At 27.6% G+C, this 15,378-nt stretch overlaps 1 protein-coding gene across 1 annotated transcript in view; it reads left to right on the plus strand.

Moving 5' to 3' along the window:
• Position 1: 1 nt before the first annotated feature.
• Oseg1 (intraflagellar transport protein Oseg1) overlaps positions 2-15,378 on the plus strand; it is a 46,119-nt gene continuing 30,742 nt past the window's right edge. Inside the window, exons 1-10 of the mRNA XM_043055293.3 lie at positions 2-199; positions 3,397-3,624; positions 3,948-4,024; positions 5,823-5,956; positions 7,783-7,862; positions 9,745-9,823; positions 12,391-12,582; positions 13,053-13,191; positions 13,673-13,731; positions 13,822-13,959. Of these exons, the coding sequence (XP_042911227.1) occupies positions 141-199; positions 3,397-3,624; positions 3,948-4,024; positions 5,823-5,956; positions 7,783-7,862; positions 9,745-9,823; positions 12,391-12,582; positions 13,053-13,191; positions 13,673-13,731; positions 13,822-13,959 (1,185 nt within the window). The 5' untranslated portion in view covers positions 2-140. The remainder of the gene's footprint in view (positions 200-3,396; positions 3,625-3,947; positions 4,025-5,822; positions 5,957-7,782; positions 7,863-9,744; positions 9,824-12,390; positions 12,583-13,052; positions 13,192-13,672; positions 13,732-13,821; positions 13,960-15,378) is intronic.

Below are 15,378 nucleotides of genomic sequence, written 5' to 3' on the forward strand. Positions count from 1 at the left end.
GTTTTACCTACTTAATTTTTAAAATTGTTTACAAACATTAAATGACAATGGTGGAGAATGCTTACCATTTTTATTTATAGCTGAATATATGATATTACCTTAATAAATTTTGGTATATTCGTCTCTTATGAAAAATAAAAATGCGCTCTGCTTTACTTTGGGAATCTGATCTTCTAGATAAGGAAGGACATCCGGAATGGTATTTTATCATGAATGTCTTAGTACCTATTTCATGAAGTCGACACTTTAACAGTGAATAGAAAAGATATAATTCTGCTTTATGTGCGATTCCGTTTTATTCAATTGAATTTTGTCAAATTAAATTAGATAAAACTAAATAGAACTGATATTACAGATTTGTCGAATAAACTAACAATAATCGATAGAGCCATAAAACTCTCCTGCTAAGATATCATTGATTTAACTTTTCTGCTTTTATGAAAACTTAAGGCTTGTATTTCGTTTTCAGATTGGAGTAAAAATAATCAATCACCGGTGTAATTAACCGGTGTTTCTTTTTTTAATTAGAAACTTATCAAATTCCCCTTGCACTTATTTTTGTTATGATAACGAACAAAATATAGGGTGACCCGGGGTAATTCACGATCACTCTGTTTCTGGGGTAAATAATGATCACCTGAGTTTTATTTAAAAAAATAATTTTTTTTTCAAATTTGAGACATGGACAAGAATGCTTGTTCACTTTACTAAAGTATAACTACATTTACTTAATAACAGTTTTTTGTTTAATCTAGCCAAATAAATATCTTCTAAAATGCTTTCTGTATTTTCCATTTCAAAGATAGGTTTCGAAATGTGCACATTTCTGCAAAGATCCCCCTCCTTCTCTTAATAATAAATATTTTCAGTTACTTTCTTTTTCTTTGATATAAAAATAGAGTAGGCTTTTGCTTAATTATTTCACATCTACTGTAAACATTATAATTGATTATAGGAAACTATATCAAATGTTGCCCCCTACAGATGGGGTAATTATTGATCACTGGGGTAATTCCTGATCATTGTCATTTCTTTTTATAAATAGTATAAAAAATAGCTAATAAATAGTCAATTGTCTTTTCTTAAATAACAGTTCATATTTATTAAGTGGAACAACTATAAAATATATTTTAACTATAATTACAAAATTTGTTTTTAACTGTATACAAGAAAAATGTGTTCTGATATGCACCATTTCTAGCTTGTCTTACCTTGCTTCTATCTTAAATTTATGTGTGTACATTGCTAGAATAATTTTTAAGTTGATAAATTAACCTAATATAAATATGGTGAGAAATTATAAGCTTAAAAAGGATACTAAGCTTCTAAAAGCAAAAATAGTGAATTTCTTTTAATGATTGAAAATGAAAATTTCAGTGTGAGAGCAGCTGCCAGAACTGAAGTGTTAATCTTTATTCCTGATTTTAAATAAACAGTTTTATTAGCTGCTTAAACATATCTTTTTGGTTTATTTGTTAGATCTTAATGTCTTATTTGTTAATTACCATTGTATAATTATTTTTAAACTGCCCATTTACTATAAAAACTGGTGATCAGTAATTACCCCAGAAATGATCAGGATTTACCCCAGAATTGATCAAGAGAAGGGGTAATTCCTGATCACTAAAAATTTAAAATCTTTTAAATTCTAATTAGATTTTCAAACAAAAGAAGGTAGCATAGGACTCATCTCATATAGCCTCAAACTTCCAGAAAATATTAAAATTCTATCTTGAATAGTTTTTTCACAAAATAGATGTTTGCATTTTTTGATCAGGAATTACCCCAGGTCACCCTACGACTTTTTTTTTCTGTTACGTTTGCAATACCTTAAATCTTTGAGAAAATTGTAAATAAATATTTTAGTATGTGTTTTACCAATTTTTGAATGAAGGATGTAGAAAACTTATTGACAAACATAGGACTGGGCGATGTAAGAAATTCCCCCCCCCCCTGAAATATAAACTGATAGATATTGTGATACAGAGATGTATTACTATGTAACATATGTTCAAATGTTGTTTAATATCGACGTAATAATACACAGCTAACGCAAAGTTTAAGAAGTCTCACTGAAAATATTCTTTAAGAAACCTAAATTCTTGAAGAAGAAAAAAAAAGGTAATAAGAAGCAATACATTGTGTTCTATATTCTGATGCTGATCCATGCATGAAACCAGGGCCGGATTAAATGGCCCTAGGCCATTCAAATTTTTGGGGCGCTTAGATAAAAAAAATTTCTGGTATATTTTTTATTTATTCAAATATAAAAGTATTTATATATCTTTTCATTTAAGAAAGCATATTTAAAATCAATAAATTAAATTTTACTTTATTTTATTAGCTTAGAACTAAAAATAATCATAACATTTTGAAAAATCATTGTTTTTCTTCATTGTTTATTTTCAAAAAATCAAAATCAAAAAATCAAAAATCATTGTTTATTTTCAAAAAATCATTTTAAGAGGGCCCCAGGCCATGGCCTAATCCGTAATCCAGGCCTGCATGAAACCATGACTTCTGATTCAATTTGCTCTTCGCCATTCAACATCACAATACATTCCTAACTAGACAAAATTAAAATCCTCTTAGTCGGCATGGTAACAGCATTCGTAGACAAAAATCTTAATGAGCTAAATCACCATACTGTTAAATCATGAGTATTTTCTTACATCGGTGACTTAAATCAGAGCTCTGATGCATTGCGAGAAAGCAATAGCCGATGTATTGGAGTGACGAAGTGTCCTTTAAATCAATATTTCACTATATAACAGCGTAGAGCCGTCGTGGCTTTGGGGAGGGAGTGCTTACCTTCCAACAAGGTGACTTGAATCTTTAGAATTCTGCAACCGGCTTGCGCTAACCACAATGCTAAGGTAAAAATATCCTCAGTTGTAGATGGATCATGGGTTAGAGTCCCCTTGCTGTCAGGCTAATTGTGGGAGGTTTTCGTAATTTTCTTCTGCATGTAAATCCGATGCGGGTTAATTTTATCAAAAAGTCCAACACGAAAGCAAATTTTTTTCCAATACTTGATCCAAGACTTCCTTTGTCTTCTGTATTCAAAATTACCGAATTGTACATTGGTAGTCATAAATCCAAAATTGGGTTGGCTATTCAAAGGCGTTTATAAAATATAGTAATATAAGTCAGCCAGTCCTAGACACTCAAATTAATTTAAAAAGGAGGAAAGAATTTATGAAACATTGACCTTTTATTTCTTATCACAATATTTCATTCCCATTATTCAACAATTCATTTCTTATCACATGGGGGAGGGCAGTGTGTTAACTTTAAAATTTTCAAAGATTCTATTGGGCTCGAGTTATCTCCAACTGACTGTACTGATAGTTTTTTTGAAAAAAAGTCATGTGATGAATTTCTTCTTTCTTTTAGCGTGTATGATATTGCACTTAAACCGGATGCATCAATGTTAATCATTGCTACTGGAACTAAGTTATTGGCATATGATACAGATGGAAAACTTTTGCAGTCCTTAAAAGGTCACTCAGATGTTGTGTACAGCGTCTGTTTCTCCAAAGACGGACAACGCTTTGCTTCAGGTGGTGCTGACAAACAAGTGATCATATGGACATCCAAACTGGAAGGAATTCTAAGATATTCGTAAGGAAAACAGAATTTGAAATTGAAGAACTTTGGAGTTAAAAGTGATAACCCACATTTTTTTACAGATAAAAGCAGATATAGATAGAACTTTTTATGTAATATATCTTATCTCTTGACAGAGATTCCAACTCCTCTTGGAATAGATTTCTGGAATATTAAATATATGATTACACTTTTAAAAGAGGGATATCACTTTTACACATAAGGTCTTATTAAATTTTCTTATTTTTGTGATTTCATCCCACTTTCTTCCCCTTCTTCTAACTCAACAATGAAATGTAAATTTCTATACAAACTGAACATGTTTATTTCTTTTTTAGTCACCATGATGCTGTCCAAAGTCTTTCTTACAATCCTGTATCTGATCAATTAGCTAGCTGTGCCTGTACTGATTTCGGTTTGTTTTTTACTTCTTAATTAATTTTGTGCATTATTTTTTTCTAAGTTATTTTAATGAAAGTTTTTTGCTGATTTTTAGAGGTACACCTGAAAAAAATAGATTTTTTTTTCTTCTTAATTTCAAATAAAGAAAACAAAGCACTTCATCATCAGGATTAGTGCTACGGTAGCATTTTTCTCTAATTGCAAAAAGTCTTATCTAAATGGCTAAGATAAACACATCTTTGCTTTTCTGTTAAAGCATTTTATCAAATTCTAATTTTTTTTAAAAATAAACAAGCTTTGCCATGCAAATGATCATAAAAATATCATGATAAAACAAGTAAGATCGAGCTGAAGCATAGCAATCAACAAAGATGAAGATAATATCAATTTCGCCATGAAGAAAGGAAAAAAATGAATTAAGAACCTGATTTCTTCTCTTTATTTTCTGCTGTAAGGAACAAATTGGCAAAAAAAAATGAATATTTTTTTAATTATGGAGAGAAATACAGGACTTTATTGCTTAAGTCAGACACTAGATTCCATTGGCTATATTTCAACGACATCATGAAGTTAGATTTTTTTTTTCACAGCTCGCATGTTTTATGTTTTTCTGAAAATGCTGCACGTTTTCTTGTACTTGTTTTTCTTTGCTTCTATCCATGCACTCATGTCAATCTGATGTCTTTAAAACATGAGTATAGGTTATCGTAAGGTATATTTCCAATTAGTAAATAATGAAGTTACCAGAAATGTATTGTCCTTTAATTTTGAATTTATTGAGCTGGGTTAATCAAACATGTTTCAAAGTAAGCATTTCCTTACACTCTTTAGTTGAAACTACAGATGTAAACAAATAAACTAAGTTGGTTGGGTATTCTGAAAAGGATGTCATAAGTTACTCATAAAGATCACCCGTCTTCTTTTTTTTACGCCTACTTATTTATGGGTTTTGAATTTTGGATAGATGTTCAAAGAAAAAGTATATTCTTGGCCAGTTCAGAGATGGTCTTAGATTCGGAAATATAAAGTAATAAAACTAATTCTGTATTTAATGTTTTTTTTTCCTGTTTTTATCTGACTTTTGATGATAGAGTTCAATAACCTTTAAACAAATGTCAAAAATAAGGGCATCACTTAATCAGATGGGGAGCATAAACAAACTAATTATGCATTGTAGTTGTCAGGTACACAAAACAAAATTATATCAAGGTTACAAAAAATATATAAACAAATAATAAATCTAATTTAAGTAAAATAAGCAGACGAGAAAAAATTATATTTCAACTAATTTGATGTACAGTACGGCTCTGTATTTAAACAACTTATCATTAACATTTTAACTTACACAGAGAAACTTATCTCAACTTTTAATACATCATTTTGCAGATAAAGATTTGTTCTGACGTCAGAGGCCACATGTGGGGTATGGGAGGTCTTCAAGTACCCGAATGAGTTTGATCAGGAGGAAAAAAGCACCGGAAAATGGAAAGTCAAGTTATAGCTAAATGCGGGGTTTTTAAAAGAAACCCATAGTACTCGGGTTTCACTTAACAGATTTGAATTAAACTTCAAATCTATGTTAATTAGATGTGGGGCCAAAATTCTGTTGAAACAATTTTCCTAACTTTCGTTAATAGAGGGCTCTGTGCTACTAAAACTGTATGTAGATTATGCATATTGTTGACTGTCAAGGTATGCATATTGAGCCCACAGCTCTGTAAATTAATGAAATTTTTTATTATTCTTTGAACTGTTTTCTTAATACTGTGTTAACTTTAGCCATTTGTTATCTAATTATCTGTAATCAACAGGGCTCTGGTCTCCTGAACAGAAAAGTGTTTCAAAACATAGGATCAATGCTCGCATTACTAGTTGCAGTTGGACGTCTGATGGATTGCTTTTAGCTTTGGGACTTACATCAGGTGTCATATCACTGAGAGGACGGGTGAGAGTTTTCTCTGGTTTAAATACACTAAGTAAACACCTAAAAGGTAATTTGCTTAATTTTTTGTAAATGTGAGGAATGCTTACTTAAGACAGTAATTTCCATTTAGGGGCTGTTCAAATATTATGTAAACACCTAAAGGAGGTGTGCTTATTTTTGCTATTATTTTCTTTGAAGATGATTGCATTGCTTATGTGAGACAATAAATTTCCTTTGTTTTCGAAATTCCTTTAAAATGCAAAAAATAGCAAAAAAATCTGGTAAAAAATTACTCATGGAAAAATTTAAATAAAAGTTAAATATTGGGGTAGGAAAAGCTGAGAGCTCCAAGGAAAAAAAAAGTTGAACTTGTAAATTTTGTTTTCTGCAAAGTTACATCTTTTATTTGTCATTAATTCAACAATTCTAGAAATTAGAACATTTACAGTAAAAAGTTAAAGTGAAAAATAACAGCATTACCATTGTAAGCATGAAAGGGGAATTTTGAAATCTACCATTTTGTTAAAAAGATGAGGGAGAGTCCAAAATTGTCAAAAACTACCTATTTGAATGGCCTATTATTTATGGTGAAAAATCCTTTGTAAGATGCAGGGTTAATTTGGGAAGAAAAATAATGCAGTGAAACTAGTCTTATTTAAGCATGATGAGGATAAGTTTGCAATAATTACTAAGTAATAACGATAAGTTAATTTTACTGACTGGAAGAGGTCTCCAAAATCACCATAAATACATGCAAGATTTAATTATTTTTAGTTCTCATAATTTAGTCATATATTAAATCACTTGTTACAACTTATTATTTTTGTTATGTAGTCAAAGTTTCTCCACCTAAACACCCATTTAATTAGGTATTTTTCATTTTGTTTAACATTAAAATAATAACAAATTAAACAATAATAATTTTAATAAATTTTTAGGCTATAATATCAGTGACTCATTATGTTTTTAACTGTGTGATTCTTAAAGAGTTAAAGCAAATGATTGTATGTTATGTGATACTAAATAAATTTTTTTACTGAGAATGTAATCTTGATAGTTAGGGTATATGTAGAACTCCTAACAAATCTATATGTACAATGTCATGTTTAATAAAGTTCAAATTATTTGAAATATAAATTAACGTATCATTTAACCCTTTCTTATCAAATTAATTTTTATATGAAAAAGTTTTTTCTTTTCACTATTGCAAAAGCGTAAACAAAAGTGAACTGAAATATTTTTTTTAATTTTTTTATTTTAAGTACCATTTTATTTTTTTAAAGTAAGTAATTGATTTCAAATTTTTGTTAGAAAGATAATTTTTTCTATATTTTAATAAATAAAAAAACCAATATGTTAAAAACCAATTTCTATCAAATGACAATTTTTTATAAAAAGGTTAGTTAGTTAAAAAATTACCATAATAACCAAAATGAAAAAATAAAAAAACATTTACAGAAAATGTAACTTTTGTACATAGTTTCATAACTATGTTTATTTTAGTTTAACTTCATGCTAAGTAAAATGCTCAAAATATTTTTAATACAGAGTTATTACTACTTAATAATTTAGAAAAATACATCTGACTTTTAGTTATATAGTTAATTTTATTTACTAGTATAAATAAAATATGTGCCACTGCTAAAAGGGCTCCTCCATAATTTTCTACAGATAAATTTTTTTTATTGCTTTAATACCTGAAAAGGTGTCTTAATACCTTAAAACTATGTACCTAAAAATATTTAACCTGAAAATGCCCAATCCTTATCAATAGTTAACTATGAATTTATACTGCATGTTTCAAGTGACATTCTTCATAAAAGTACTTAAATTTTTTTAATTTTCAGAATGGAGATGAGAAGGTGAAAATTGAGCGACCTGGTGGCTCAGCATCGCAAGTTTGGGGTGTGAGTTGGTGTCCTGTTAAGTAAGTGTGAATATTTTGAGATTTAATTTTTTTCTTCATATTTATCACAAAAAAATTTTGAGTTATGTGTTTTTTATCTACCTTAGTTTTATATTAAGTGATCTATTAATGAATACAGGGATGAGATTTTTCCGCTTTTTAGCGGATTTCCGCTTTTTTCACTTTTATCTCTTCAATTTCAGCTTTTTTATCAAAAATTCAGATTTTTCTAAAAATTTCACTTTTTTTAATAAGTATTCTGCTTTTTCAGAAAATTCACCGATTTTCAAAGAGAAACAAAAAATTCAAACTACATAGCTACCAATCCTTTCTCATTTTTACTTATTTTAGCTATATTCTCCCCTTTTACTCGCAGCAGATAAGATTTTCCGAATTTTTTACCCGCCCTCCAGATAGATCCGATTTTTGTAGTTCAAACGACACTGCTTCTGACAAGCCTTTTAGAGGTCCCAAGCCTGGAATCTGCTAATATCTCGATCTTATTCACACGATAATATCAAACATAGGTTTTCATATTTGCGTGTTGCGATTCTTATTCACGCAATTTGAATATTATACGTTGCAATTCTTATTTACGAGATTTAATACTCCGATATTGTGATTCGTATTTACGCCTTTTTAAAAACCTATGTAGCGATTCGTATTCACGCAAGTTTAAAATTCAATGTCTTGATTTGCTCATGGGGTTTATAATATCAAACATTGATTTTCGTATTTATACGTACGTGATTTTAAAATAAGGCATTCGGGTTCGCATTCACGCATTCTAAAAATTCATAATTCTTATTTATGCAATCTAAAAAATATGCATCATGATTCGTATTTACGCGATCTAAAAATTATGAATCGTGATTTGTATTTACGCATTTTAAAAATTCTATATCCCAGTTTGTATTTTCTCATTTTCAAAATCGTATGTCTAGTTTCATATTCATGTGATTTCAAAATCCATAATTGTTATTCATATTCATGCAATTTTAAGATCAACTATCGCGATTCTTGTAAGAAGTAAATTATTATTTTTTAATTAGTTACTATAAAGGTGACTGTTTTTCCAACGACGATTATTAGTATATGTAAGTGTTACAACATCAGAGAAACTGGAAGGGAATATATTCAAAACTTACAGTCTGTGCTTGCAAAGAAGAAAAAATAGGATTTGTCACAAGATGTTTGAAGATGGACTAACGACTAAATATAGCAAACATAAAAGATATAGCAAACAAAAGCAATCACTTAAAAAGGGTATTCAATTGGTAATTTTTATTTTCACTAAATGTTAAGTACCAAAGTAATCATTTATATAATAATAGATTAGTACACAATTGTATGTCAACACATTATTTATTACCTTAAACTGTCTGGAATTTATTATTAAAAGGTTGCGCTTGTGTAAAATGTACTATCGTGGAAATTCAGCTTTTTTGCCTTTTGGCTAATCTCATCCCTGTGAATAGTTCGAGTCATTCAAAATTGAATTATTTGTTATTTTAAATTTGTTTTTATTATTTAGTTTTAAATTGAAAAAAATTGCAGAATGCTTTTAAAGGCTAGAAACTAGACATTTGAATTAATATGTAGTAACTAAAGAAGTAACGAATAGTAATTTGGCCGTATAGCTGGATTTCAAATATTCAGCCAAAAAAATAGCCAGAATAACAACAATTTTTTTAAAAGCATTAATAAATTTATTATTTTTTTTATATAGAAATAAATTTAGTCATTATAGAAAAATGATCAAAACTTAGCTGTAATGTGAAATAATATTTCCTATATTGTAATAAATAATGTTGCATACTAAGTATGTAAGCATAAGTACATAATGAGTGTTTTTAGTGTGATATTTGATAATTCATACAATTTGTTTCAATATTTTTTGAAGGGATAACAATGGCGATGAATTGCTGGCTGTTGTAGACTGGAGTCCGTCTTTATCGTTTTACAATACAGCTGGAAAACAAGTAATCTGATTTCATGTTTATTCACATTCACTTGATATTTATCAAATTTTTTTAGAAAAGCAACTCTAATAGCTTGAAGAGTCTATGTTCCAATATGTTACCTACTATGAAGATAGATTAAATCAAGTATATTGGATTAATATAGTGTTATTATTTGTATAACACTTTGAGTAACTGTTTTAGTTCTTCCCTTTCAAGATCATTTGGAAATTTCTTCATGCTTAATGTCTTTCAATTTTAAAGTTTTTAATTCCCAAAAATGAACTATGTTATTTAAGATAAATGATTATTATTTTGGTAATAATACTATGTTTATTGTTAATAGGTAAAAGGTAATAATATAATGATTATTTTGAAAATATATGGTTATTAAAGGCTGCGATATTGATAACATTTGCGATTTTTTTTAGAATTTTTGGGCTGTCTTTCTAAGAAAATATTTTATATTTTTTTAATATTATAATCAGTATTTCTACATTATGTTTTTCTTTTCTTTAGTCTTTTGTTGTTTTAGCATTTAACATTTATTTAAAGCTTTTTAAAAATTGTTTCTGAATTTCTCTTAATACTTTTATTTTAATACAATTGTATGTAAGTTTAGGGAAGAAATAATATTTCATGTTAAAAATTTTGTTAAATTTCAAGCATAATTTTTGAAATTTTTACTGAGATTTTTTGAGGTTTTTAAATAATCAAAATCTAGTCTCTAAATGTAATTTTGATGCTAAATAAGAAAAACATGCTGGTTTTTAATTTAAATTTTGTGCAATTGTAGTTGAAAGCATATATGAAAGTAGTCAGTACCAATACAAATGGAACCAATACAGTATGTAGTCAGTACCAATACAAATGGAACCTGGACGGGGAAAAAATTCTATAATCATGTTTTGTTTTTATTATTAAATGAGATAAGAAATATTATTATTAATATTAGATTATAAATAATAATAAATTATAAATAATAATAAATTTTTAATAGTAATAAATAGTAAAAATTATATAGAAGAAATAATAAATAATATTTTTTTCAAAACACTTTCTTGTAGTAAATGAGTTATTGTAATTTTGCAAAAAATTTTTTAATTCATGCAATCATTTTCAAAGACATTAGGAAAAGTGAAAATAAAATTAAGGAGGCCAATTTTTTTTAATTATTATTATATTGATTCAACTATTTGAATTGTATTTTACAAATTCTCGCTAACATCATATTTTGGAATTTAAGAATCAAAGAGGAGATTTAATTTTAAAAATGGATATGTTTATTCAAAGAAAGTATGGGTTGGTGACAGACTTTTCTTTTCAGCGAACTTTTCAACGATTTTTCTTTTCATAGAACTAAGCTATTGATATGTTTAGTATGTTACAGAATTACTGTCTTAAATCTATGTTTTTAAAATCTTCATAAAAGTGTATGTATGTATGTATGTGTATATATATATATATAAAGGTTAGAAAATACTAATAAAATTTTTCCTGATACTCTTATTTTTATTTGTTATTTTGGTGTTGACTTCTTAATAGCATCAAAGACTGTGCTTCTGGTGTTTAGATTGTTTTTAAATTAGTAAATATTGATGTATAGTTTCTGTTTTAATTTAAATAGTCATGTTATGAAAACTTTATTAATGCCATGGCTATGTAGATAATTGATTTTATTATTACTTATTCAGGGTGCGTAGCGTTTGTAAAAAGTACTTAAAGGTGCTTTTTTGGGGATTTCATTTTTAAAAGCTTTTAAAGGTGCTTTTTTCAGCTGGTGTTTTTAAAAAGTGCTTTTCTTCCCACAAATATTTTTTTTTTCTTCAGTGATATCTGGTGGATCCCATACATTTCACGAAAAATGGGGTGTTTGCTACGTAATCATTCATGCGGACTTCATGTCGTACCCACGTTATGGCTTGTGCGTGCGCGCACACTTAAAACCGAAACCCGAGTGCTCCAATTCGGATAGAGAATATCAGATCCTTATGAAATGTTTTTCTTTTTAATTTAATTTTATTCTTGTTTATTTTATTTTACTTCTAACTCTTTTTTGACGTAGGGGGTAAGGGTACTTTTGTTCTGAGTTCAGGGTCAAGTTGAATTCACTCGGTGATGTGAGAAAGTACTGATTGTTTTGATTTACGTCCGTTTCTTTTTGGGTTTTTTTTTAACGCTAAAACTCCTTATAAAAAGTTTTTGTTTTTCAATAATATCATTGATTGAATATGAGTTTTTTGAGTGCTTGAAAAGTTTTTAAAAAGTGCTTATTTTTGATTCAAAGATTTGGCTACGCACCCTGTTATTAATTTTTATTTATAGCATTTCAATATATGTATATCCTCATAAAAATATTTTTTATGGAAACTGAATAGTTTCCAATCTGACTGCCTTTTCAATGGTACATAATCATGTTTTTAAAACTTGAATTATGTATTTTCCTATCGTTATTATTTTTTTATTTTTTTTTTTTTAATATTGATATTTTAATGTTCTTTTGTTTTTTATTATATTTATTTACTTTAAATTTATAGAATATGATCTATCATTGTTTTTCTATGAGCTCTAAAGGATTGTTATTACAGGTGGGTCGTGAGAGAGCATTGGGATTTGATCCTCTCAGGATATCTTTTTTCTCCAATGGCGAATACTTACTGATTTGTGGAACCAATAAAAAGTGTTCACTCTACACTAAAGAAGGCGTTTTTTGTGGTGTCATATCTGAACAGAAGTCTTGGATATGGTGCTGTGCCACCAAAGAAGACACGAATTATGTGGTGAGATCAGTATTCATTTTTCTATCCTTAATCGGTAAATTTAATATTTTATAAGTTATTCTGACAAACACTTTAAAATTATATATGCCTCTAAAAATTAACCATGTGTCTATTTTCTGTTTCAAATATTTAGATTTCGAATGTATAAATAATATTTCCTCCATTACTTTTTTTTTATTTAATAAAAAAACTTTTTTATTTTTTAATGTTTTATTTTAAAAAATAAATTTCATTCTTGACTGAATTTTGAGTCATATAAAGTACATATTGTTAGGTTAAATGTAATAGAAAAATTTATTTTTTCATGCAACAAGTATGTTTATTTAATTAACTTGAAAAATACAAATTTTTAGTTATTTAAGTAAACATTTTGTAATTAAATATGTTTTTGATTTTTCTACTTTGAGTATGTAAATTCCGTCTAATAATTGTTTTTAAAAAAATGTGTTTATTTTAAAATTTATTTATAGGCTATTGGCAGTCAGGATGGTATTGCAGCATATTATGAAATTGGCTTTTCAACAGTACATGGGTTATATGAAGATAGATATGCATACAGAGAAAACATGACCGATGTTGTTGTCCAGCACCTAATTACTGATGACAAAGGTTTATGTAAATCATATTTGTTAATAATAACTCTATTATTTATGATCATTATCTGTTATGTGGATCTTAATGATTAATGCCTATGCTAATGATTTACCCTATTCATTTAATGAGGATACAAATCAAATTATTTTTTAAATCAATTAATGCATTATTAAATTATTATTTTGGTAATAGAGTTAATTCTTTGAAAGTGATAAAATTATTCAATTTTTGTGTTGGGAACAATCTGCACCTTAACATCAAAATCCAATCAAATTTGTGTTTTCTGAAGCCTTACTGTTTGAGACATGAATTATGTTTTGCTAATTTTGCTTAAAATTTACAAAAACTGATTTCTTTAAATGGGTGATGTTATTCATGATTCTCTACCTAATATTTTTATTTGAGGAATTTTATTATTAATTGTGTAGTTTTTTTTTTTTTCTTGTTGCATAAGTTTTATTGTTAACTAATGCATGAAATTCTTCCCCAAATGCAGTTGTTGTCAAGTGTCGAGAACTTGTGAAAAAGTTGGCCATTTATAAAAGACGTCTAGCTGTAAGAAAAAATTTTATTTTGGAAAGTTTTTCTATCAATTTTTAGGGGGAAAAAATTCAACGATTTTAATTATTTCTTATATTTTTGCAGATTCAAATGCCTGAACGAATAAACATTTATGAAGTTTCCGAAAGCAATGATATGCACTATAAAGTTAAAGAAAAAATTAATATAAAAGTGGAATGCACTTTATTAGTGGTTTGTGCAAAACATATTGTGCTGTGCGAAGTAAGTTGTTCATTTAATGCAACCCTCAATTTAAAGAGATTTCATAGTTGTGATTTGATTGGATAGAGTGCTATCCAGTCAACATACTGCAGCCTGTTAAATAAAAAAGTTGATCAAAAAATTCCATTTATTTTGAATAGTTTTTAGAACATATTTTTACGAAAAAGTATTTTATAAAAAATTATTGCCATTTTTTAAAATCGGTAAATTGTAGTCCTGTAACATTAATTGTTCTGCAAAATTTATAAGAAATTTTTTTTAATATTTCGTTAAAATTGGATTTTAATCCTTATAGCATTGTGGATTTGAGCAAGAATATGTAGATTCTAGCCATGTACAGTGCACTAAATAAAAGTGGAACACCATAAATTATTTTTCTATCCATTTATTTATTTTCATTCATGCACTAATATACTATTTGACTTGAAGAGTAGACCATCTTTTAAGTTAAGAATTCAAAAGACACAAAAATTTGCTTTTTTTTTTCAATAAATATATTTCATCATATTCTAATTTTTGAACCTTAAAATATAGGAAGTTATAATCTAAAAATATTGTACCTAATAGCTTATTCTAAAGCTGGATGGCTAGAAGGACCTCTTTATGTTAATTTTACAAATTTCATGATATTTCTAAAACTACCTTCATAATTTTATGGTAAAAAAACAAGTTATTAAAACAGGATATATTTCAGAAAACATATATTTTTGTGTTTAATTCCATGACTTAAAATCTTACTAATTAATTAGCGTATTTAATGTCTATCCCAAAAGCCATCATAATTGCATTTTAATGCATGAAAATCTGATCTTTAAATCAATTTTATTTCCATGTTCTGTTTTTGTGTTTTGCTTATTGGTTTGCTCAAGAAGACAAACAGATTAAATGGTGAAAAAATCAAACAATTAGAGGATAAGTTCCCAAATTTTTTGTTTGAATTCCTGTTCTGTACATATCTTTATTATTGGTTTGCTCAAAAAGGCAAACAGATTAAATGGTGAGAAAATCAAATAATTAGAGTTCCCAATTTTTTCTTTCTTGGATCACTGCTCATTTAACAAAACAAAAAATTTGCAATGCTTCCTAATAATAAAAGTTTTAGTTTTAATAATAATTTACAAATAAAGAAAAAAATTTCCCATTTTTAATTTTTTAACATTTTTGCTTTGCTACAGTTCTATAATCATACCTTTAGGCCAGCAGTCCCCAATTTTATCAGCTACTGAACCCTAAATAATCATTGTTTTGGCGAAACCCCAACTTTATAAATGTATTTATTAAAATAATTGTGAACGTTGTGACCTATAAAAGACTATTTTTAAAATATTTAATTAGAGGAATGAAGATTTTTCCTCATTTTATCTTTAATAATCTAAAATTAGGTTTTATATCCAACAGTCAGATTTTCAGTTCTTGTGC

This window comes from Parasteatoda tepidariorum, chromosome 9 (assembly GCF_982258835.1).
Source record: "Parasteatoda tepidariorum strain Cologne lab strain chromosome 9, Ptep-v5.0, whole genome shotgun sequence".
Lineage (NCBI taxonomy): Eukaryota > Metazoa > Arthropoda > Arachnida > Araneae > Theridiidae > Parasteatoda > Parasteatoda tepidariorum.